Here is a 23,598-nt window from a genome sequence, read left to right on the forward strand (position 1 = left end):
TAATGCAATAACTATAGAATCAACAATTATCTCTTTAATGAATCTCATAACAAAGTAGTCACATTTGAGCTCAAATAAAAACAATTCAAGAAAATAAAAAATAAATCGAAACTACAAAATCTAAATATAAATATAAAATTTTAGAAAATACTAATCTTCCACATAAAATATGCACTTTTTAAATTTATTTTTTAAATAATTTATTATGCTTTTAAAAATCATTTTTAACATCTAATTCTTTTTTTATATATATTTTTTTATTTCTTGGAAGGATTTTTTTAATCTCAATATTTTTTTAATGTTCATTTTTTGAAATAACAATGTCCATTAAATTTCATCTCAATTATACAAAATAAAATTTTAGTAACAAAATATAAAAATGTTTTCAACTACTAATAAGATAGGACATGAAATTATAACAAACACGAAAATTGTGTATGTAAGACAAAAAACCTAATTCATTATTAAAAAATGATAAGAGAAAAATTAGTATGAGAAAGAATTAAAGAACCTTTCATAAAAATGATTGATTTTTCAGTTATAATTCCAATTGATATTTTTTTTTCAAAGTAAAATAATTAATAAAAAATTTGGATATGAAAAATATGTTCAAATAAAAATAATAAAAAAATAAAAACATCAAAAGAAAAAATATTCTATGTTCTAAATTTTTTACTTTTAATATTCTTTAGATCAATAAATTATCAAACCATTTTTTTCAGAAAAAAAAAATGAAGAAAATGAAGAGTTTTAGGGAAGGAATTGAAAATTTTTTTGTAATAAAAGGATTTTATAAAAATTTCCTAACCTTGAAAGAAAAATTTCATCATCAATTTCAAATTACTCTGTCAATGCATATAAAAACAATAAGAAAAGAAGACAAGAATAAAACATGAAGATAACAATATTGAGAATAATTTTCTCAAAAATTATTTTCCAAATATCACCAACTAATATCCTCATCACAACATACTATAATATTCTTAGAAAATAAACAAATAGTCCAATAAAAAGAAATTTCATAGAAAATCAAAAGAAAATTATCAAACATCTTTTTCTTAAAAAAAAAAAAAAAAGGAAAAAAGTAGAGTTTAATGGAAAGAATTGAAAAAAATTATGTAATAAGATTTTGTAGAAATTTTTTAACCTTGAAAGGGAAATTTCATCATCAATCTCAAATTACTCTAAATTTTGATCAATGCATATAAAAACTTATGTTTTCAGAACTAGACTGTTCATTGAACCGGAAAAGTTACCTGTTCACGGTTCACTGGTCGGATAGGCAGTTGAACCTGTGATGTCATAAATATATATATTTTATTATTTTATATATTATTAAAAATTAAAAATTTAATAAATTCTATCTAAATTTTGATAGCATCTACTTTGTTTGTTGAGTTTTTTCACAAATTTTTTTACCTGTATAAGTCATCAATCATCATATATAATATCTATAACACAATATAAGATGTTATACATTTATAATGTTAGTAAACCCAATATTTATCAAATAATCAAACCATTGCTATCCTATAATAACCAAATTATCAAAGAGTTGTTAACTTAACATATTGTCCATAATAAATAATACAAATGTCAACCACAAGTCCACAACACTTAAATAATTACTCAAAATATAACATGTTAATGTTTGAATATTCATGAAGATTTTTCCATACTAATAAATATAAAATTCATGTCTTCATTCATTTTGGAAATTGGAATATGGAGATTGAAAATGAGCATCTGGAAACCAAAGTTCTCCACATCAAGCCCTTTCATAGCCATGCCACCACCATTCTCATCATCTACAAAAATGTTGAATATAAATCAACAAGAAATCATATTTGAAGAAAAAAAAAATATAATTGTTGAACTTTTATAAGTTTAAATATTCTACTAACCAATGTGAGAACTTGAACCTTCTACTTCATTTATTGTAATTGACCCTTCTTCATATAGAAGATTTTCCAATTCTTCAACATCTGGCTCTGTTGGCTGATCGTCATCAACTATCCAAAAATCAGTCTCATCAATGCATGCATAGTCAAGATCATTAAGCCTTTGATTCTTTTCTTGTTATATAACCTAAAAAAGAAAAGCATATAATTATTCATAATTGTGAATAAAATAATTTAAATTCAAAACAACTAAAAAAACATTTATACCGATTTTTTAACCATAAATTGTAATGAGCGTATACAAGATCATTAAGCCTTTGATGTTTCAATCTATTATTTCTTTTGGCATGTATACGTTTAAAGACACTCCAATTCCTCTCACATCCAGAAGACGATGCAATTTGGCTCAATATTTGAATGACCAACTTTTGCAAATGTGGTATACTGTATCCATGTAGCCTCCATCTAATTACCATTTCACATAAAAAAAAAAAAGAAAAAAAAAACGCATTAGCAAGTTTAAAAAATTAAATAGTAAGTAGGTAACTAATAAAAAAAAAAAACACACTAATAAATGAATATAATCTTTTACCAGGTTGAAGTAATTCACGTGAAGAATAAGCAAGGTCTCTTTCAAAACTTCCCAATCAATCACGAAACGACTTCATTTCATTCATTGTTTCAAGCTTGCCTTTTAGAACTTTCTGATCAATAACATCCATGACTTCTTCAATAACAGTTGACTTATTACAAAAGTTTTCTTGATCATATTGGAAACATGGATTCAACCAATAAGCTGCTGAATGAATGTTTTTCTTTAGTTGTTGATTCCAACGTTGCTTTATGATCTTTGTATAAGGCTTGTATAGTCTTTTGCTGTAGTTAAACAATTTCTTGATGCCCAAACGAACCCTATACATGCCTTCATACACATATCCCATCGAAGACCTCTCATCACAATCAACAATACCCAATAAGCGCATTAGTGGAGACATAAAATTCACAACAATCAAACAATCATTCCAAAATCTATTATCCAAGATGATGGAAACTGCAACTTTACTTTTATTATCCTTTGAATATCTAGAGTCCACAAAGAACTTACTAGTCACCAAAGCTTGCAAGTCATGTTTATGATCACGAAGACTCTTGAGTGCAATGAATGCAGTAGCAAAGCGAGTTACACCAGGTCGGAGAATCTTTGTCCATCCGTTTCTTTTTCTCAACCAACTTAACAAAACAACATGATTATACACAAAAATTGTCACATTTGATGCATGTCCTACAAGTTCAGCAACATGGTCTATCTTATCAATATCCTTAAATCAAATTAAGACAATGAGCTGCACAATGAGACCAATTGATGTGTTTATGCTTATGAGAAATCAATCTCCCCGTGACCATATAATTTACTGCATTATCAATCATTATATGAACTACATTGAGTGGACCCACCCATTCAATCACCTCATCAAATAACATAAACAAATTAGTTGCATTCTTGATAATGTTTGAAGCATCAACATATTTCACAAACGATATTCCTTCAGGACAATACACAAGGAAGTTAATGAATGTTCTTTGTCTATTATCTGTCCAACCATCTCCCATTATTGTACACCCAACTTTTGCCCAAATTGCATGATAAGAGTCCACAAGTAACTGAACTTCCTTCTTGGCATCCTTTAAAAGGTTAACCCGCAGCTGATGGTAATTGGGACCCTTATATCCAGGACCAATTGTAGATATAACATTCAACATTGGCTTGAAGTAGAAGGAATTCGCAACATTAGTAGGAATGCATGCATCATAAAAGAATCTCCCAACTGCCATATCCGCTCTCCAAATAGCTTCTTCCCAGCTAATACACTCCTCATGGAAGGTTGAGCTCCTTTGAGTATTTCTTGGTGCAAAATACTTATTCACTATTGATTTTTTTCTTTTTCCACTACTAGCTGCCATAGGACTTTGCATTTCTTGAACCTCTTCTTCACCTTCTACCATGTCCCCTTCAAATTGTGACACATTAGGACCATAAGGATTTTTATATTCATATGTTTCTTGGGTTGCTTTCTTGGAATTCACAAACTCTTGCAAAGAATTTTCCATTCGAAATCTGACATAAGGAGGAACCGATTTACATGGACCAATATCTCTTTTCATTCTAGCAAGATGTTGTTTCATTCTATGAATACTCCCACCTTTTACAATTTTTTTACAATACAAATAAATAAGAGCTTTCCTTCCATTTGCATATCTTTATTCAGAAACATGCTCCCATGCAGGGTCGGTCTTATTTCTAGTTGATTGTGAATTAGTAGTTGAATCTTGACCAAATGATGGAGTCAAGTTTAATTCTAATTTTTTTCTCTCTATCAAATTAGAAACAAAAATCCCACATTAATTTAGAGAATAAAAGTCATCAACAATTTAATGATTTGTAATCAAGTCATCAACAATTTATAACAATCACATATCAATGGGTAAATACTTAATAATTTATTTGGTTAAAATTTTTCATTAAGAATAGATGACGAAGTCCATGTATGAGACATGATATTTCATTAAAACTCATACATGATGCCTATATACTTATCATGTGGTTTTTCTATCAATTTCTAATAAATTGTGACACAAGCAAAAGTTAACTTCTAACTTCCATAATCTTCGAATTCTCTAAAACCACTTTTTATTTATTTATTTATTTTCTTTTTAAAATTTGTCTTTTCCCATGACTGAATTCTAGGTCTCCATCACCATGGAATCTGAGTGAAAGTGGATTTGCCCCATGTTCGTGAGAGATATGGTGTAAAAATTAATATACATCTGTTGGGATTCTTTAGAATTAGTGGCCAATGTTTTTGAATCAAATGCCATTAGTTAGAGCCCTCCATTTTCTTCCCATAATCATCCATGACCCATTTGAAAAACCAGGATCCATCAACTAATATGCATCCTCCACTTGCCCAAATTGGTGGAAAATCATTAATCAGATTCCGGGTCTCTGATTCTTTCCCTCTACCACTTATACTGCAATTTTTTTTTTATAATTTGACAATTTTCATCATCACCATTCAGTTATTTTTTTTTTTCATCCAAACAAGATGGGAATCTAGTTTTATAGTAATTCAAAGTGCAATTATGGAAAATTTAGTTGTCATACATTAAATATCACAATTCACAACCATTGCCAAAACATAAGAAACCAAACACAAGACTAAATCTCTCTTCAAATAGAAACCAAACATAAGAAACCAAACCAGTGTGCCACACAAAATTTGAAGATAGCTTTAGCGGCAGGGAGGGGTACCAACAACTGGGAGAGGTACCAATTGGAGTCGGTCGGGGTGGTTAACATCGGTAGGGAGCTTTGCCAGTTTCCAGTGTCGTGTGGAATTGGGAAGAGGCGCCGACAGGGACGGTTGCTGGCTTGTAACGGCTGTTGGTGGAGGCCGTCTAGGTGTCGCGGGCGAGCATAGCGGTAGTCTGATAGCTGTTGCGGGGGAATGAATGAGGTGGGAGGGTTTCTAGTTTGCAACCAACAACCGTAATGTTCATTATATACCCTTCAAAATGATGTCGTTTTGATGCTGTTTTTTAATTAATTTTAATCGAATCAAACGATTTGTCTGATTCATCGGTTGGACCGGCGATTCAAGCTATTCGACCTCGGTTCAATGCCATTTTGGTCCAATTGGTTGGACCGGACCGGAACCATGACTGGCAGCAGTCGAACTGGCTGGTTTGGTCCAATTTTTAAAACCATGATAACAATAAGAAAATAAGGTAAAAACAAAAAAACAAAAAACATATTTTAAGAATATAAAAAATATGAATAGGACAAGATGATATATTAACCATAATACCATGTAAAAGAATAGAAAAAATTCAAAATATAAGATTTGATAATTTTTATAATTATAAAAAATTTCATTCCTATTTAAATTTTAAAAAAACAATTCATTTACATTAATAAATAATAAATAAAATTAATTTCTCATTGTTAATTCCAACGTTCCAAATCGACTCTAACATGATATGGAAACTATTTCATTTTTCCTTTTGTGGGAGATGACAATATTAAGAATAATTTTCTAAAAAATTATTTTTCAAATATCACCAATCAATATCCTCATCACAATATACTATAATATTTATAGAAAACAAACAGATAGTCTCATCAAAGGAAATTTCCTGCAAGATCAAAATAAAATTTCATGTTGTAAAATGTTTCTCTATATTTATGAGTATGAAAGATATTAAAAAATCATTCATTTTTCTTATTTTAATTCATTTTGGGGTTTATGCGTTTAACAATGAAACAAAAGATATGGTGGAATGTTAAACCTAGTTTTTACTTTCTTACAACTCAATAAAAAAACACTATTTACACAATCCACATTATAGATATACCAAATCAATGAATATAAATCAATTGTGCTAATAAAGATTATGACATTAATAAAAAAAATGAAAATGATAGATCTAAGAGATTTTGGGTTACCTAAGAGTAGGCGAAGCGGAGAAGGGCAGTTGTGTGTTAACTATGAGTGTGAGAAGAGATAAAAGAAAATTTTGGTTAGGGTTATGGAATAAGAGTTTTTTGGATTGTGGGTTAGTGGAAACAATGAACTTTTTATATACTATCATTATTCTCAAAGTGGACCCATTAAATTATAATATTTTAAAAAAATTATTTTATATGGTGTCACTTTTTAAAAACTGACACTATAAACCTAAAATTAATTTCATTTATCCTAATTGAAAATATTTATATGATGTGTCACCTTTTTGGATTTTAAGTCAATATAGTGTTATTATTTTACAAGTGACATCATAAATTATTTTTGTAATAGTGAAGTAAATATGCATGCAGTATGCAAGCAAAAACTAGCACTGCATAGAACCAATGGATAGAGGCATAGAGCCTAGAAGTGAGAGTTATGCTATGGAAGAAACGGTGATGTAGTTTATGCAGTTAGACCTAGATTTTAATCATGCATGAATCCTAAGAAGACTTCCTCTCAGTTCATGGTTATCCTTTATAAATTGCAAAAACTTCAACAGGTACTTGGAATCTAGTAGGGCAGTCGGTCTTGTGTATATATCCGGACAATTTTCCTTATCTATTAAGAGTTGAGCTATATAGAATATGTAGTATATCATTATCTAACAAAGTTGGTGCCTAGAAATACCAAGGGACCATCATGGAGTAAGTAAGATCATCTCCTGAGATTTTTTTGGGGAAAGCAAGCCCGAGATAGAAAAGACATACCATAGTTGGAGCTATGTTTACATATGTGTATATATTCCAGATTTTTTTAAAGAAAATACAAACCTAGTTCGGTTCCCACGTGAAACCATGACAGTAAGAAGGAACCTATTGGTGTTTCACTAACAGAATGTGACAAAACTGAGAAAGAACTAGCTAGATCTTATTAAAAAAAATTTTGTTTTTTTTCTACGGAAGAGCTAAAGGGATAACATTGCTAATTTATATTGCATGCTCTCTTCCTTCTTCAAAACCTTCAACCCTCCCCTCGAATGTATTCTTGCATATATTTATGACCACGTCCTTCACACATGTATGGGTGTAATTCGGGTGGATAGGCTCGACCTTGATCTTTTGTAAATTTGAACAATCATTTATATATTATCTTATATAATAATATTTATTTTATTTTTATTTTCTTAAAAACATATTAAATTATGAATTTTAATTATGTAACCCCATCAACTTTATCAAGCCGAGTAAAATCCAACCAACTCGAAAAAAAACCCGAGCTTTGAAAAGTGAGATTATATTGAGTTTAGGTTGAGTACCCTAATTTAAATCACGGCTCGGATCGACACAGGATGTGGTCCCCATGTTGTTTATTTAAACTCCACTGGGTAGAAGGTATAGTGATTCCAAAAGCAAGTACTTTCTAGTTCAAAATTTTCTCTACCAAATTCAACTTGTTTCTCACTATGGGTCGTGGTAAGCAAGAGATGAGGAGAATAGAAGATAAAGCAACTCGGCAGGTTTCATTTTCAAGGCGGAAGAAGGGACTCATTAAGAAGGCGTACGAGCTTTCTGTACTCTGTGATATTGATATTGCACTGATCATGTTCCCTCCCTCAGGCCGTCTCACTCAATTTTCGGGCAAAAAAAGGTGCCACTATTAATTCCTCTCAGTACTAAATACTAATTCGATTTCACAGTACCCTTCATAATACATGTAGACATGCATATAAACATGCCTAAGTTTCAATTTATTTTGCCAACGTTGAAATCAGGATGGAGGAAGTTTTCACTCGTTACATGCATCTCACAGACGAAGAAAGAGAAGAGTATGCTCTTGAATTACTTGTCCAGTTTGCATTTGAAAGAGTTTGGAGTTCTTAATTTTCACTTCATTTGCCTCAACCATATTCATCAGTATATATTTATTTATTTATGTAAGTATTTTTGCAGGGTCATTCAGAACACAGAGGTAAGTGGATTTTGTTTTTTTTTTTTCATTTTTCTCCACAATTTGGGAGAAATATTAGTGTTGCATGCATTCATGCAGTATTGGATTAGGGCCCTCAACCAACTCATGACTAAAGATGACAAGGAACTTCAATTCTCCATGTGTGTCTGCCTCTCTCTAGTCTCTATCCCCCACACACCAAGTGTTATTTTTTCAAGTTCCCTTCTCTATCTTCTCTTCAATAAATGTCTGACGGTGCAATTCGTTTGTTTGTTTTTCCTCTGAAATATGCAGAGGTGGGGATGTGAACTCTCAGATCGGGGTAATTAGAAATGGACCATCTTAAATCCTAGTGATTACTACTTAATGATCAGTTTTCAAGGTTTTAAAGTTTGGTTAATCTTTTCATTTTAGGTACTCCAGCGGGAAGTCGATAGGTTGCAGCAACAACTACAGACTGCTGAGGAACAGTTGAGGTCCTGAAAAGATGGAGAGAAAAAAATCCATCATTCATCTTTACCGGCCATTGATTTTCTTTTCTTACTGCTGAGCCGACCCCGTACTTAATTATTGAGAATGGATGGTTGTGAAGGAGACCACCATGGGATTTGCTAAATAAGATTCAAGCTTTGCTCCTCTTCATTTTCTTTCATGAATGCTTAGATTTATGATGACTACATGATTAGTTTCTTGGTTCTTGGCTCCTGAAATACATAAATTCCAGGGAATTTGAACCTCAGTCTCTGGATTTCAAGGCGATGGGGGAGCTTGAATCAATGGTGGAACGTCTGGTCCACACCTTGGAGCATGTTTTACAGAGAAAGGTAAGTGGATGGATCCGGGACTGTAATTACATTTCTGCTTGTGTGGTTCTTGGCCTGCTGGGCAGTCGTCCTCTAAGCGGTTAGGCTCTTACTATGCCTTGTGCCCTTGATTTTATTGTCCCAAAAGAGATTATCATTTATCTTGGTTAGATTAAAAGCTAGTGCTGGAAAGAAAAGAGTTTAATTTGATCTAATATTTAGCTTTTGTGCTAAAAAAACTCAGACCTGTGAGTTACAGTTGATCACTCCAAAACATTTGGTCTAATAATTATTAAGTTGTGAGGAAAAAACTTAATAATTCATGAACCATCTAGATTTTTTTGCCTCATTTTGGTTGCAGGAATATTTGTCAGGCAACCATCTATTTTCTTATGATTTATCTTCTTCACAGGTACCTAAACTAAATCTTTTTTTTTTTTTCTCCCTATATATAAAGTATGATTTCTTGGTTATAGAATTAGTATTATTTGATTCAAGTAACCTTAATTCATGACAGGGGATGCTTGCCTCTTTTGAGAATCAAGTTATAAATGGGTTGCCTGCTCCATCTATGCCACACGGGTATGTTGTCATCAGGGTCTCGCGCGCGCACACACACACATTATATATATATATATATTGAAGCATTAATTAGATAAAGATCACTTGCCAGGCACATTGTGTCAGTTTTTCCAATAACAAAAATCTACACTGGAAGCAGTGGTTTCTGTTGAAGCAACTTGATCAGCCTTTCTAGCTTCATAATAAATTTCTGCCTAATTTTAGGATTTCCATTTCCAGGGATCTTTTGTGCACGACGCACTATCCATTATTGCAAGGAAGCAGTTCCAGGATGGGAGAGCGCTGTGTCAACAATCTGACCCCAGGAAACCTTCCAGTGTGGCCCCCAGCCTCTTCCTTTTTGTTCCCTCCAATTCAGGTTTCCTTCTTGTTTCTTCCAAAATCGAGTAATTCAAACGAGTCAACCGAGAATGTTATATTTTCTTTAAGCAATTACTCCTTACCTTGTCTGATGTTACAACTTACAAACACGGTCGATTCACTTCGTGGGGGTAGTAGAGTTGTGTTGGTACTTCGGACCACGCCCAATGGCGACCCTTCTACTGCTAGCTACAAAATTTGTGTGGGGTTGTAGTCTTTTTAATTAGTAATAATGTTAATTATGGTGGCAGCATGAAGTGGGGGAACAGGGTATGGCAGAGGTGCAGATCCCTCCTGATGAAGCTTGCAGCAGCGAAGGAGCTTAAGCTGCCAAAAACTTATATGGGTCACATACTATTGAAGATTGAATCCTCAAATCATGTACTAGGATTCCCAAAATATTTTGGATAATTGTTAAGTTTTGGACCTTGGTCTGTACACGAATCTTTTCCTTTTAATTATGCCCTATCCTGTTGTGACTTGCGGTTTCTAACATCCCCCACCCTCTCCCATACATACTTACAACCTTTAAATTGAATTTACTCTGTCATGATTAATGGTAATACATGATGTTTTCATACATCCATTCTATATTTCATAGAATTGGTTTGAAATAAAATTAGATAGATTAGGGATATATTGGAGAATTCCTTTTTTAAATCCATTTCAAAATCAAGATGGATCCTGTCTTATTTAGTCCAATTTATATATATATAAATATATAAATAAAAATTATTTGTTTGTAAATTATATTTATTTTTAATATGATTAAAAAATTTAAAAATTAAAAATTAGGAAAAAAAAGAACCAAAAATTAATCAAATAAAATTGAATAAAACTTAATCTTAGTTTGTACCACATTTAAATATTACCAAAAATGTATATCTTTATTGAAGAACAAAGGTACAAATGAAAAGCTTTGAAGAGACCAAAGAGAGTAAGGTTGATGAGGGTGCTAAAATTCAACCCATTTTAGAGACCATGAGAAGAGACGATTTCAAGGATTTACTAATTGACCAACCTGACCCTTAAAAGATGAGTTCAACCACTCTTGTCCTTATATGGCCAAAGGTCAATAAAGCATGAGAAAACCTGAGAAACCCTCCATCGATGGCAATATATAAGGCTACAACCATAGAGTTAGGGGGACCATCCTAAAGATTTCATTTGTAGAATTTAGTAAAAATATCCATAATATATTTGAAATGTTGTATTTAATTTACTTAAGTTGAATTTAGAGGTTTTTTTTTCTTTTAAATTTGCTTTGAAGGTTTTCGGGTCAAAGAGGGTCATCTATTATATTGTTAAATGAAGAAAGTTATTTTCATAAATGTTAGGTCATTTTACCCCATTTAACCAAATATCTTGTAAACTAAGTTGACTTTTCTTAAGTAATTAAAAGTTTAATAATTGTTTTAATCATTTTCATAATCTTTCAAATGAAAAAAAAATTCAATTAACGGTTTTATAAGAAACATTAGCATCTTTAACCATAAAATATACGTTAAATTTATTTTGGATTTCATTTAGCTTTTATACGTGAATTTAAAAGTTTCTCCAACATGACAAATTATGACTTTCTCTAATATTATGCTAATGGTGATAACTACACCATCGTAGATATGAATCACAACAAATTATAACTTTTTCTTTATAAAAAAAATTCACTAATTTAATCTAACATACTCAATATATATGTCCATTGATTTTACATTTAAATATAAAACACTTAGGTGGTGTTTGTTTTTTGACTGAATAGAAAAAGTAAAATATTTTGGCTTTTTCTATTCAGCTAAAAGTACCTTATTGATACTAACTAACATAATTAAAGTAAACTTATTATCAATAAGTTTAGTTTAATGATGTTGGTTGATGTCAATGAATTACTTTTAGTTGAATAGAAAAAGCTAAAATATTTGGTTTTTTCTATTAAGTCAAAAAACAAACACAACCTTACAACATTACCAATAAATTATAAATAAAAAGTTATTCAAAACCATTTCAAATACGTGAAATTTTAGATATAAATTTCTCTCTTTCTTTTTATATTTTTTTTACCTCTCTTAGACTTATATGTATATATTAAAATAAATAAAAAGTTATTCAAAAATTCTAAAAGTGACCTCAATTATCAATTAATACCATTTCTATTGACAACTCACATCCATCTTCACCTATAAATAGCTCTTAGAATCTTACTTCAAGAGTGTGCAGACTTTGACCTTCACTACTCTTCTTTTCTCATTAAAAAAAAAAAAAAAATCCCCATTCCTTCTTCCTCTTATAGCTTGGATAATTCAGAAATCTTCAATGATAGAACAAGACAATTAAGGTAATTTTCACTTGATAATACTTTACTTCTTTTACATGTATTTGGATTTCAACATTACTCATGATATCATTTTTTGGATTTGGTCTTGAAGATTTGAATCTACTATCTTCCTTAAATTTACTCTCTCTTCACATGGTTACTCTTTACCATTCTTGAACCCATTATCACATGGGTAAAATGGTATGAAATCTAATTTCTGAAATTTCCAGAGTCAACAATTTGTTCAAATTATTACAAATTTGTGAAAATTTAAAAAGTTACTACATAGGATACATCGAATCCAATGCTAGATAATCAGGGTTTTTTTATTTATTTAGACAAAGAATCCATCAGTGCCCTTCTGAGGTATGATTGAAGTTGTGAAATTGAGAAAAAAACTGCTGACCTGCATGCCACTAGCCTTTTACCCATTATTAGAAAAGGCCATGAAAAGTTAGATAATTTTGTTCAGCAATTAAAAAAGGCTGAAAATTCCACTAATACTTATTTTCTTGCTTATCAGCTATTATCGAAGAAGGTTGCAGACGTTAATGACTCATATTTTCTTTTCCATGTACAGACTGCTCTACAAGGGGAAATAGGGCGAGCGCCTGACGACACATTGAGTCATTAAAGTCTCGCTGTGGTGCTGCCGGTGCAAGTCAATTCCTCTATAAACAATTGCCAGGTGGCATGGATAAAATCGTGGGTCCCACTGTCCATTTTCCTTATTAAGCTGCTAAATTATCCTTTCGACTTTGAAGAATATTTGTGAGCTTCTTTCTTTTGACTTCTCAAACATTGTCTTTATTTGAATGATAAATGATAAAGGAAGGAAAGTAACTCCTCTGCAGAAGGGTTTTGCAGGAAATGTCTTTAATTTGATTCTCCCTTGGTTTTTCCTTTTCTTTTTTTTTTTTTTTTCCCATGGATCCCACAAAATAGTCTTTGTTTGACGGACATTGTGAAATGGGGATTGGGTCATTTGGAGAAGCAGAAGGCGGTGGTGATGAGTTTGAGTTTATGTTGGATGTCGCCGACTTGCTGACCAACAATGACATAGAGATGCCTTCGGATGAAAATATCCAATCCTACCTCACAAGTGTACGTACCTTCAAACATCCACCCAATTCATTTAACCCTACAAATGTTATGTAAAAGAAGAAAATAGTTTGTAGTACTATATTGTTTTCTTTTTATATATGGTTCAACAGGAGAGTGTGGAATTGCCACCATTTCCTGGCAGTAACCTGCTCCAAGTGACTCAAATCAGCTCAAATCATCACGATGAGTATAACAATTATGAAGGCTTGGAAAATGTTCAGCTTGAGAATCATCCTAACTTGGTGCAACCGGTGGAGACATCCTCCGTCAATCCTTCACTGGTCCAGCCGTTACTACATGCCTATAATCCAATCACGGAGCTGCAACCATATGATCATGAGGCCGATGCGCCTCATGCTGAGAATGTCCTTCGACCTCAGAATATGTCCTTGTATCAGTATGCGTATATTTGTTCTATTTTCTGTAATTTTTATTTGTTAAGATATTAGTTGTATGTCTAGGACACTTCGTGTTACTAATTACTTAATGTATGAGTATGTAGGAGTCGGACTCTAGAAATGGTATCAAGCATTCAAGGCTGTGCTCCACTTTATGTTGATGATCAATCACTGCAAAATATCGGGAACAATTATTTCGGTGACAACAATCGGCAAGTGTTGAACTGCGATAGTCCATCTCAAAACACGGTGAGAACTCATAGTTGCTTCTTTGACATGTTTATATATAAAGTTTCATCATATTAGTGTGAGATAACATCACTCAGGTGGGAGCTATAAATGGCAATTCTTCCTTGGTCAACCAACAAGACCTCACTTGGGTTCCCCAAAATCAGAACTGTCCATATGATCCTTCCCCTCAATCCGGGTACGTCTTTTAATCATTGTATGCACACAAGCCTATATATATTATCATTAATACACTATGTATTTGAATACAGGCCCCATCAATCCGCGGATGGTCAAGTTCACCAAGGTTCAATTACAGTGAATGTATATGATCCATTGTGCTCCAACTCTCTGCAACCACAACCTCATTCATCTTTAAGGTACCTATCATACATACCTTATGTATGTTTTTATAAATATATATCTCATTAATTAGTTGGCATTTTCAACAATAGGTTACAGCAGTTACCTATCCAACATCAAGAGCTTAACCAAGTCATAGTGACCCCAACTGCTATTGCGGGTTCTCCACCATGTTTCTCAGCACCATTTCAAATGACTCTGCCTTTTGGGTGATTATCATTAATTTCTTATATATATCTTTGTAAATAAGATGCTTGGTTGTACGTGATTAGTAAATGAGGTCAAGCATGTAATGGAATGATTTTTTATGTGAAGTGCGTACAGGCCCCAGAATGCCTCTTACAGTGAAACAAGTCTAGTTCCAGTCCTACATAATGTATATGAGCCACAAGGTCATAGCTCCATGATGCGTGGATCTCTTAGGGCCTCTTGGTTCGTGCTTTTATTTACTTTTAATCTTTCTGATACTTGATTAAGATAACCAATGGCTAAATATGCAGATGGTTTACCATATCCTATTTTGTTGAATTTCAGGCCCCAAATGCAGATGACACAATATGCATTTGATCCCCACAGCCACAATACCATTCCTTATGATCAACCTTCCTTGGTTTCAAGGTAATTAAGTCTTTCAATTAATTTCATTTTTAAAGTTGATGCTTGATAGTTGAAATGGATGGATAATGATTCGTTTGAATCTAGGCCTCACCAATTCTATGGTCAACAAGATCAAGGTCATATAAGGCCTAATGGAACCACTGAATCAGATCTTCATGATGCACAGATCATATATTCAGCATTCACTTTTAGTTTTTCTCCGAGGAAGTTGAGACTTTGTTTAGATGATTGCATTATGTGAAATATCGGTGACGAATAGTTGGTTTGTCAGAGTATTCTTGAAAGCGAGTTTTTGAAGAGATATTATCTGAAGAAGCACCTATCACATGATTCTAGTAAAAATATTTTTACCGAAAACACTTTCAATTATTAGAAATATATTGTCCAATGCACTTGAAACCTACATATACACCACTATACACTTCTTTAATTTTATTGAATGTAGACCTCAACAATCACCCGATTTTCAACAATTTAAAGTGCGTTCTATCATGTTTCTCTTTAAAATGTTTTTAATGAAAACATTTTTTCTACTATCACTTCTGTAAGTGTTTTTCCTGTAAACTCTATAAATGATTTTTTAATTTTTTAAAAGTGTTTTCCAAATTTTGTTAAACATTTTTTATTATAAAAAAAATCACTTTTTAGATTAAAAGTGTTTTTAAAAAATATTATAAGACCTCATTTGATAATAATTTTAGAAAGTATTTCTAGTATTTCTAACATTTGAAAATTTATATTATTCAAATATTAAAAATACTAAAAACGTTTTAAAATTACTACCAAACATATTCTAAAACAAATTATATTGATTTTAAAAAATATTTCTAACTTTTCAAATACTCAAATATAAAAATTTTTAAGTGTGAAAAAAAAGTTAGAAACACTTCTTAAAATTACTATCAAATACCCTCATTCACGGCTCATCCGAAGATCTACTAATTCTCCTATGCCAACAGATATTTCTTTTATATATATATATATTTGGCCTTTTCATTTATGTTTTGTCGTTGGAATTAGGGATATATTAGAAGTAGTATTTATTTTTGTTTCCAGACCACCGGAAGCTCAATTCCAAGGATTGGCAAATCAAACTGCTGGCTTCAATGTCTTAAATCCTAATGAAGTAGCACAACAGATCCAAATCGTTGTTTCCATGCCACAGGAAGTCCATTTCGAAGTATTCCCTAGCGAATCTGCTGGACCCAGTTTACCTTCAAATCAGATCCAAATCTTTGTTTCTGGGCTACAGGAACTGCAACCCCAAGGATTTCCTACTCAAACTGCTCCGCCAATTGCTCACAATCCTATTCAAGGAATTTATCAGCAGAGCCAATTCATGCAAACAGAACAAGTAAAAATCTCTACCTAAAAACATTTCTTCGAATTATTTTTTTTCTTTGGTGTTTATGATTAAATACGCCTGCAATCCTTTGCGAGCAGGGGTTCGAGGGTCTTGATCTTCAAGTATCAGTCCCTCAACTGTTGGAAGGGTCATCAAGCACACATATTGAGGTGTGTATACATCAATTGAATTTATAATAAAGCTACTTAAAAGTATGAAAGTTTCATGGATTGGCCCTTCCTTAAAATGACTTAAATATTAAGTCCTTTTTTTCTTCGTTCGAATAATGTTCAGTACAGAAGGTTGGCACAGCATACCCATGCCAGGCCCCAAATGGAATTGGGAGAGTCCTCCAGCCGTCCCAGGGTACCAATTTTGAAGATATTATGAACATTTTTAGAGCTTCCAGATTGTGCATTAAGTAATTCATCCTTTCTAAACTTCCTAAATGTAGAAGAGAGTGGCCAGGAGGGATCATCAAGTTCCATCAGGACTGAATCCACAGCAAGTGAGTGACATTTTTCAATCACAAGGAAATGAAGCCCAGGACAATAAAAGGTTGGACTGCAGTTTTATTCATTCTAATTTCATCATATGTGTCAAGGTTCATGAAATATCCGGATCAACTGGTTTATTAATGGTTTCAGGCGAATTTTAAATGGTTTATATGATCCACTTTATGAGGGTACTGGTCTGCCAATTGATCCCCATCTGCGCCAGTTTGTTCCCGACTCGGTAGGTAGCACTAACATTAAGTCATAGTCAGTGCATGCAGAAGAATAAGGGCGTGTTTGACAGTAACTCTATGAAAAATTATTATCGTTTTTCAGAATTACTACTAAATAGACTCTAAATATTACATTTAGATGTATTATAACATCTTGGTATAGGGTTACATTTGTATGTTTCAGCCAAGAACTGATCTAATTTAAATCCTTTATTTTTATGATTGTAGGTTCAATAATGAGCCACGAGGAGCACTAGATGGCTTGTGGGCTGCTGTTAAAGTCAAGCTGTTACACAAATCTTTCTCATGGATTGTACAGGGATGGTTGATTAGCTGACCCTTAATTCATTATTTGAGGGGGGTTCCTATTTGGATGGAGTAGCTTGATATTTACCTGGGGAGTATTTGCAGTAGGGTAAATAAGTTTTGTGGAATTTTAGAGCCAATTTGACAGTGTAATTTAAAAATACTTTTTTGTTTTTAAAAACAAAAAATTATTTTAAAATTTTTTTAACACCTTTTTTGGAAATAATTTTTAAAATCAAAGTGGAATAAAAAACAAGTAGGTGTTGTTTTCATAAGTTTTTAAAGATAAAAAGAAAATATGACTCGTTTGATTATATTTTCTTAAACTTGTTTTTAAGTCAAAAATTAAAAATTAAATTTTTAAAACAAGTTTTAGAAAATATAACCAAATGAATCCTTAATTATGATAATTATAATTATTTTTTTTAAGGATCTAATTATGAATTGAATTATGATGCTTTATTTTGAGTAATAAAAAGTTCTTTATCAAATTTGTTGTAGTTAAATTTTAGAATATTTTGGACCAAGATTTCAAACGAGATTCTTTCAATTGTCAAGAAAGACACTAGATATTTGTAATTATATTTTTGCATAAAGATAACATAAAAATCAATTTATTTTGAATTTTAACATTTGTTGTTATGAATAAAAAGGCTTTCTAGTATCACAACATGTTATAATATAAATATAACAATGTTCAATTTAATCAATGTAACAAACAAATTTTTCTTATGTGAGACTAACTATAAATCTAATGTCTAATTTTAGGAAATATTTTTAATGTTTTTAACACTTGAAAATTTTTATCATTCAAGTATTAAAAAAATTAGAAATGTTTTTTAAAATCACTACCAAACACACTATTATGCAATGTTATAACTAATATGAATTAATTTACATTGTCAATAGTGAATTTGACTAGTTAAAATAGCATAGCTATTAATAGTATAAATAAAAAATACTTTTATGAACGAACTTAGTCAAATTTGGAGTGCATAAATTTTAAATATATGCAAATAATTTTGTTTCTAATAATGATTGTGTTAAAATGAATTAGAAAAAAAAAAAGAAAAAATATTTGACATTTATAAAGTTACTTGCCATCACGAAAACTACTTTTTTTTTTTTTTTTAAATGTATACAAACTTTTTACCTATAAATATGTTCTTCAAGCGTTATTTTACAAGTATAAAAACCTCATTTCACGCTTTTAGTCTCATTTCTGTCTCATAGAAAACCAACCGTGCATTATTTCCTTTCCTTTTCACATTCTTTCACAATTTGTAATATCCATTTTATATTACGGGTTTTGATAACCTTCAAAGGATTCAAAGGTATGTATTTATTTTCCCTTTTTTAGATCAGTTTTTGAGGTTAATCGATTTTCTTATTTTAAATTTCTATTTTATGATTTTTTTTGGGGTTTTATTTTTATTTTTTTTACAAGTTTTATTTCTCTTTATTTGAATATATCATCAAAAATAAACAAAACACATCCCATTTTTGTTGTACTCTTTTCTATTTTATGATTTAGAAGTTGATTTTTTTTTCCGAATAACTTCTTCTATTTATAAATGTTCTATAATCTTACACGCTTAAAAGATACGAACCACCATATTCATATGGCAATTACTACGATACATTATAATTCAACAAGTCTAAATAATCAACAAAATATATATACAATGAATCCAGGAATGAGATTGAAAAAAATTAGAAATCGTATGGTTTAGAAAAATGGTCTACCCTTAATTATGCATTTCTCTCATGTTTTATTTATTTTTTTTACTTTGCTAACTCCAAAACCTTTTTTTGAATAAGATTAAATTTAAGAAATTTTAAGGAAAAAAATTGAAAAAAATAAGGGATATTAATTGCTATCACTAAAAATGGCAAACTTAGTGCATAAATGTTTTGTATTTGTTAGTAACTTATTTACGTTTGATTTATAAAATTTTGAGGAAAATATTTTGTCATCCATTTATAGAAAAAGCAAATAGCCATTAATGTTCTTTTCTCCTGCAATCCAAAAAGTGATAAACGCCAATGGTTATTGCTTCCATGTTATTACTCATTTTTAGGAAAAAGACAAGGACTACATTAATTGCTACCATTAGGAGAGACATTAGTGATTATTGTTTTTATTTTATTATAAAAATTAATATTTTTTGTTTTTTATTTGATATTTTAAGATGAAAAAGTACCTTTATGACTTGAACGCAATAGGAGTGCGTTTGGAGTGATTTTGGAAAAAGTTCTTAATATTTAAAAATTTTTATTTTTTAAATATAAAAAAAAGACTAAAAACGCCTTTTAAAATAACCGTTAAACGCATTCTAAATAGTCTTTTGATTTAGTGCTATCCAAATCAATTATTTTAATTGTGGGTGTTTACTATTTTAGATGATACTAAATTATTTTAATTTTGAAGTTATCTTTTTTTTTCTTTTTTTTTCTTGAGGGAAATATTTTGAAGGCTATTTAATTGTTAATGCTAGTAATTTCCCTTGTATTATCTTAGAAAATAGAAACTCTCTTAATTACAAAATCCCACCTAATGTTCAAATAGGTATGCTTAATTTATGTTTTATTAAGGTTAATTGTTTGTTTTCTAACCTCAATTTCGATTATTAATGGACAGATTCAAATGGAGAGTGACTCACTCAGTGACCAATTTGGCTTTGCCTTTGACGGGGCCGACTTGGTCAGCAACCAAAATCCACAAATGCCATCAAATCAACATATCCAATCGATTGCAAATCCCTCAAGTGTAAGTTCATTAATTTGGTTTGGAAATTATTATTTTCTGTAAAATATTTAGCTATTGAATGACCCATTGGAATTAATTCAATCTACTGTATTTACCTTGTTATTTTTTTTTTCTTATTTTCCCTTTTTCGCTCTTGTATTCTTAATATAGAAATATATTGATGAATGTAAGATCTAAGGGTTTGTTTGACAACTGCTTTTAAGAATAATTTTCTGTTTTTCAAAATAAAAAAGACATTAAAACACATTTGATAATTAAAAAATTATTTTAAGAATGAAAAACAAAATATTTTTGGAAAATATTATTTAGTTGTTTTCAATTGTTTTTTAAGATTGTTTAAAAAAATAATTATCCTAATATATAAAATGATTAAAAATAAAATATTAAATATAAAAATATTTTAAAATATATTAAAAACATTTCAAGTTTCTAAACATACTTTTATTTTATAAAATATTAAAATATAGTTTTCAAAAACTATTTTTGAAAAGAATTACCAAATATGACCTAAACCTCCAAAGTTTCAACACCGCTATTCTCGGTTTAACATTTTCTTTTAATCGTACATTGTTCAATTATTTTGTATTAGAATAACTCACCTAATCAAACCCATCAATTCTTCTCAAAGATTGAGAATAGTATGGGTTTTATTTTTTATTTTTTCCTTTTCAATGTTATTTTGATTGTGGCTATGTTGACCAGGAGGGTATGGAGATGGGACCATTATCTGGAAGTAATCAGGCAGTGATAAATCAGGGAAATTGGAACGAAGACCCACCATTCTCTGGGCATAACAATATTGGCCAGCTCTTAGATACTCAACTTGAGACATCTGCCTTCAATGCCTACCATCCAGTAAAGCTAATTTTCGTTATTCTATTCATTCCTTGTCATATATGGAAATTAATGGAGGTTTATTTTCAAGTAAGGTGAACCTCAATCTCTTACATTTTGTTTATTCGTCTTCAGGATAGGGACTCAAATATAATTCAGCTTCAACCTTCCAACTATTTGGTAATGGAAATATTTAATTAGCTAGTATTATTGGACCATGTCTTTTTCCCTTTTTCCTTTTCTTATTCTTATGTTTTTTCTTTATAATTTCGATTAGGTGTATGGTGAGCTACCATCATCAATCAGAAGAAGTGGGCGGCCCAATGTAAATCACAACTTGATGCAATTTACTAACAGTACTACCAGTGCGCATCAAGCGGGATCATCGTTCTCTGATCCCCCATCAAAACCGAAACCTCCAACAACAGTATGCTTAAATATCCACTTCAGATTACTAATAAATAAATACATATAACTGGTTTATTACTGTCATTACAGGCGGGAGTTGTAAATGGGAATTCATCCCTGGTCAACCGCCAGCAGACCACTTCCCACACCCAGAATCATGCATACATTTCCTTGCCTCCGTCCAGGTAAGTCGGTTAGGCTACAGTTTGTTATTGTTTGTTTAGGCTTTTTATGTACATGCATACTTTGTCTTATTGTACTATTTAGAATGTGCGGACATAGGTCGGACCATTTGCTTGACCATCAGGCTAGCCAAGGCCTGATGGTTCCGTATGTGTTGAATCCACAGCATCCCAACTCCATTCCTCTGCAATCTGACGAACCTTTGAGGTATCTGGCTATGACTATGTAATACTAGTCGTTGCTTAAATGGGTGGGTGAGCATTCTCAAAGTTTATATACTAGACCAATAATTGGTATTGTAAATTAGGTATGGTCAACACCAACATCTCAATAATCAAGTCACAGTGACACCAAGCATTGTAGGTGTACGGCTTCGTTGCTCCAGGCCACCTCAGGTTTCTGTGACTTTCAGGTATCGGATTAATTTCATCTCTATAATAATTTCTTATCTTGGGAAGAACCAGGCATTGGATTGTAATTCATGATAACGAGCATGTATTTGAATGCAGGCCACGGACTCAAGTTCCAACGGCACAATATGTCCAAGAAGGTCCAAACTCCATGCAGTTGGTTGGATCATCTATGCCTTCTTCTAGTTCTAGGTACTTACTACTTGGTCTTTTATCTAGTTCTTTAAAGTATAGGCCTCAGCAGTCATCGAAGTGGGTGGATAATGCTGCATTTGAATTCAGGCCCCAACAAGTCCGTTGTCATCATCATAATCAACTTAATCAAGCCCAGATGGTGCCTACTGTGAAGGATCCACAGAAGCAGAACTACACGCTGGCCGGACCATCTATGCTTTCTAGGTACTTAAAAATCTTTCAGTATTAGCTCTTCTTTGGGTTGATAATGCATGCTTTGCTGAGAAAGGGCATAATGTCAAGTGAAGATTGCTAGGGCTGCCAATGCGTTAGGGTTCATTTCACGCTTCTTGATTTTTTTTCAACTTAGACCACAACATTTACCATCGATCGGTAAATTAATTAAGCCCAACTGACTCATGATATATACAATTATCTACAATATTTCAGCAACTCCAAGCCAACGGAACCCTCAGTTTCTCCCTGGTAACACACCTGACCCACCTATTACTTCATCACGTGTCTTTAAAATATTCTTGGAAAAGTGAAGCACTTGATTAAATGAACCTTTCTTTTGCTGTACATGTTCATTAACTTTTGTTTCTAGGCCACTGAGACTCCATCTCCAAGAATTACCTCGTCAAACTGCTGGATCAGGAGTCAACAACCTTGGGCAAGGCACATGTCAGCAGACCCAAATCTCACAAATTGAGCCGGTATAAATCTTTTCTGATAAAATTATTTCTCAAGTTTAGATATTCCGTCACATTCACCATCCGCCTTACAATCTTATCAGCAGGGAATTAAGGGTCACATTAATCTTGGACTCACAGCTCCTAGACAATTTGAAGGGCCATCAAGTACCTCTAGTGAGGTCCGTCTGTGTGTTAAATTTTCTTTAGAGCTAAATTATTCGGCTTTTTGTTTTCTTCAAAACTAATATTAATTTTTTTTTTCCAAATTGGCTTCAGCAAAGAGATCCAGCACAACGTCGCGCCCGTGCCAGGACCCCAGTTGAATTACAGCTATTTCCTGAGCGTCCCAGTGTACCAACTTCTCCCAATGCAACTTAATTTTGTCTTTGTTTTCTTCTAAATGGTCAGAACATTTGTGTTGTGGTATTAGTAGTCTACTCTTTATAAAATGCAGAAGATGGCTAGGCAGGAAGAAGCTCCACCTGCATCAAGTCCCCCGCAGGCCAATATCATTTCTCCAATTCAAGGAAACGACGCACAGAACAGCTCAAGGTTTGCATGATGGATGCATTCAAGTTAATGTCTTCACTAACTTTTCACTATTGTATCAAGATAGAATTGTT

At 31.8% G+C, this 23,598-nt stretch overlaps 2 protein-coding genes and 1 long non-coding RNA gene across 3 annotated transcripts; 2 read left to right on the forward strand and 1 right to left on the reverse strand.

The window, feature by feature from the left end:
• Positions 1–2,548: 2,548 nt before the first annotated feature.
• On the reverse strand, positions 2,549–3,734 carry LOC100852940 (uncharacterized). Its single transcript, XM_010666604.1, has 2 exons — positions 3,315–3,734; positions 2,549–3,220 (listed from the first exon to the last, which is right to left on the reverse strand). The coding sequence occupies exons 1-2, from the start codon at positions 3,732–3,734 to the stop codon at positions 2,549–2,551; spliced, it is 1,092 nt and encodes a 363-aa protein (XP_010664906.1).
• Positions 3,735–7,871: 4,137 nt separating this feature from the next.
• LOC109121591 (agamous-like MADS-box protein AGL104) lies at positions 7,872–9,290 on the forward strand. Its single transcript, XM_019216307.2, has 6 exons — positions 7,872–8,056; positions 8,181–8,258; positions 8,359–8,377; positions 8,771–8,832; positions 9,081–9,180; positions 9,246–9,290. The coding sequence occupies exons 1-6, from the start codon at positions 7,872–7,874 to the stop codon at positions 9,288–9,290; spliced, it is 489 nt and encodes a 162-aa protein (XP_019071852.2).
• Positions 9,291–14,441: 5,151 nt separating this feature from the next.
• LOC104882593 (uncharacterized) lies at positions 14,442–15,153 on the forward strand. The gene is made up of 4 exons (XR_009464887.1): positions 14,442–14,522; positions 14,598–14,714; positions 14,821–14,937; positions 15,040–15,153. It is a non-coding gene; the product is annotated as an uncharacterized LOC104882593 (long non-coding RNA).
• The last annotated feature ends 8,445 nt before the right edge of the window (positions 15,154–23,598 follow it).

Source organism: Vitis vinifera, chromosome 18 (assembly GCF_030704535.1).
Source record: "Vitis vinifera cultivar Pinot Noir 40024 chromosome 18, ASM3070453v1".
Classification (NCBI taxonomy): Eukaryota; Viridiplantae; Streptophyta; class Magnoliopsida; order Vitales; family Vitaceae; genus Vitis; species Vitis vinifera.

Bases quoted from the DNA above. Each gene is read 5' to 3' on its own strand.
- LOC109121591 (XM_019216307.2), top strand. From the start codon at position 7,872: ATGGGTCGTGGTAAGCAAGAGATGAGGAGAATAGAAGATAAAGCAACT. The intron at 8,057-8,180 runs GTGCCACTATTA...CGTTGAAATCAG, and splicing joins CAATTTTCGGGCAAAAAAAG to GATGGAGGAAGTTTTCACTC. The intron at 8,833-9,080 runs GTCCTGAAAAGA...CATAAATTCCAG, and splicing joins ACTGCTGAGGAACAGTTGAG to GGAATTTGAACCTCAGTCTC.
- LOC100852940 (XM_010666604.1), bottom strand. From the start codon at position 3,734: ATGGCAGTTGGGAGATTCTTTTATGATGCATGCATTCCTACTAATGTT. The intron at 3,221-3,314 runs GTAAATTATATG...ATTTGATTTAAG, and splicing joins ATATAATGATTGATAATGCA to GATATTGATAAGATAGACCA.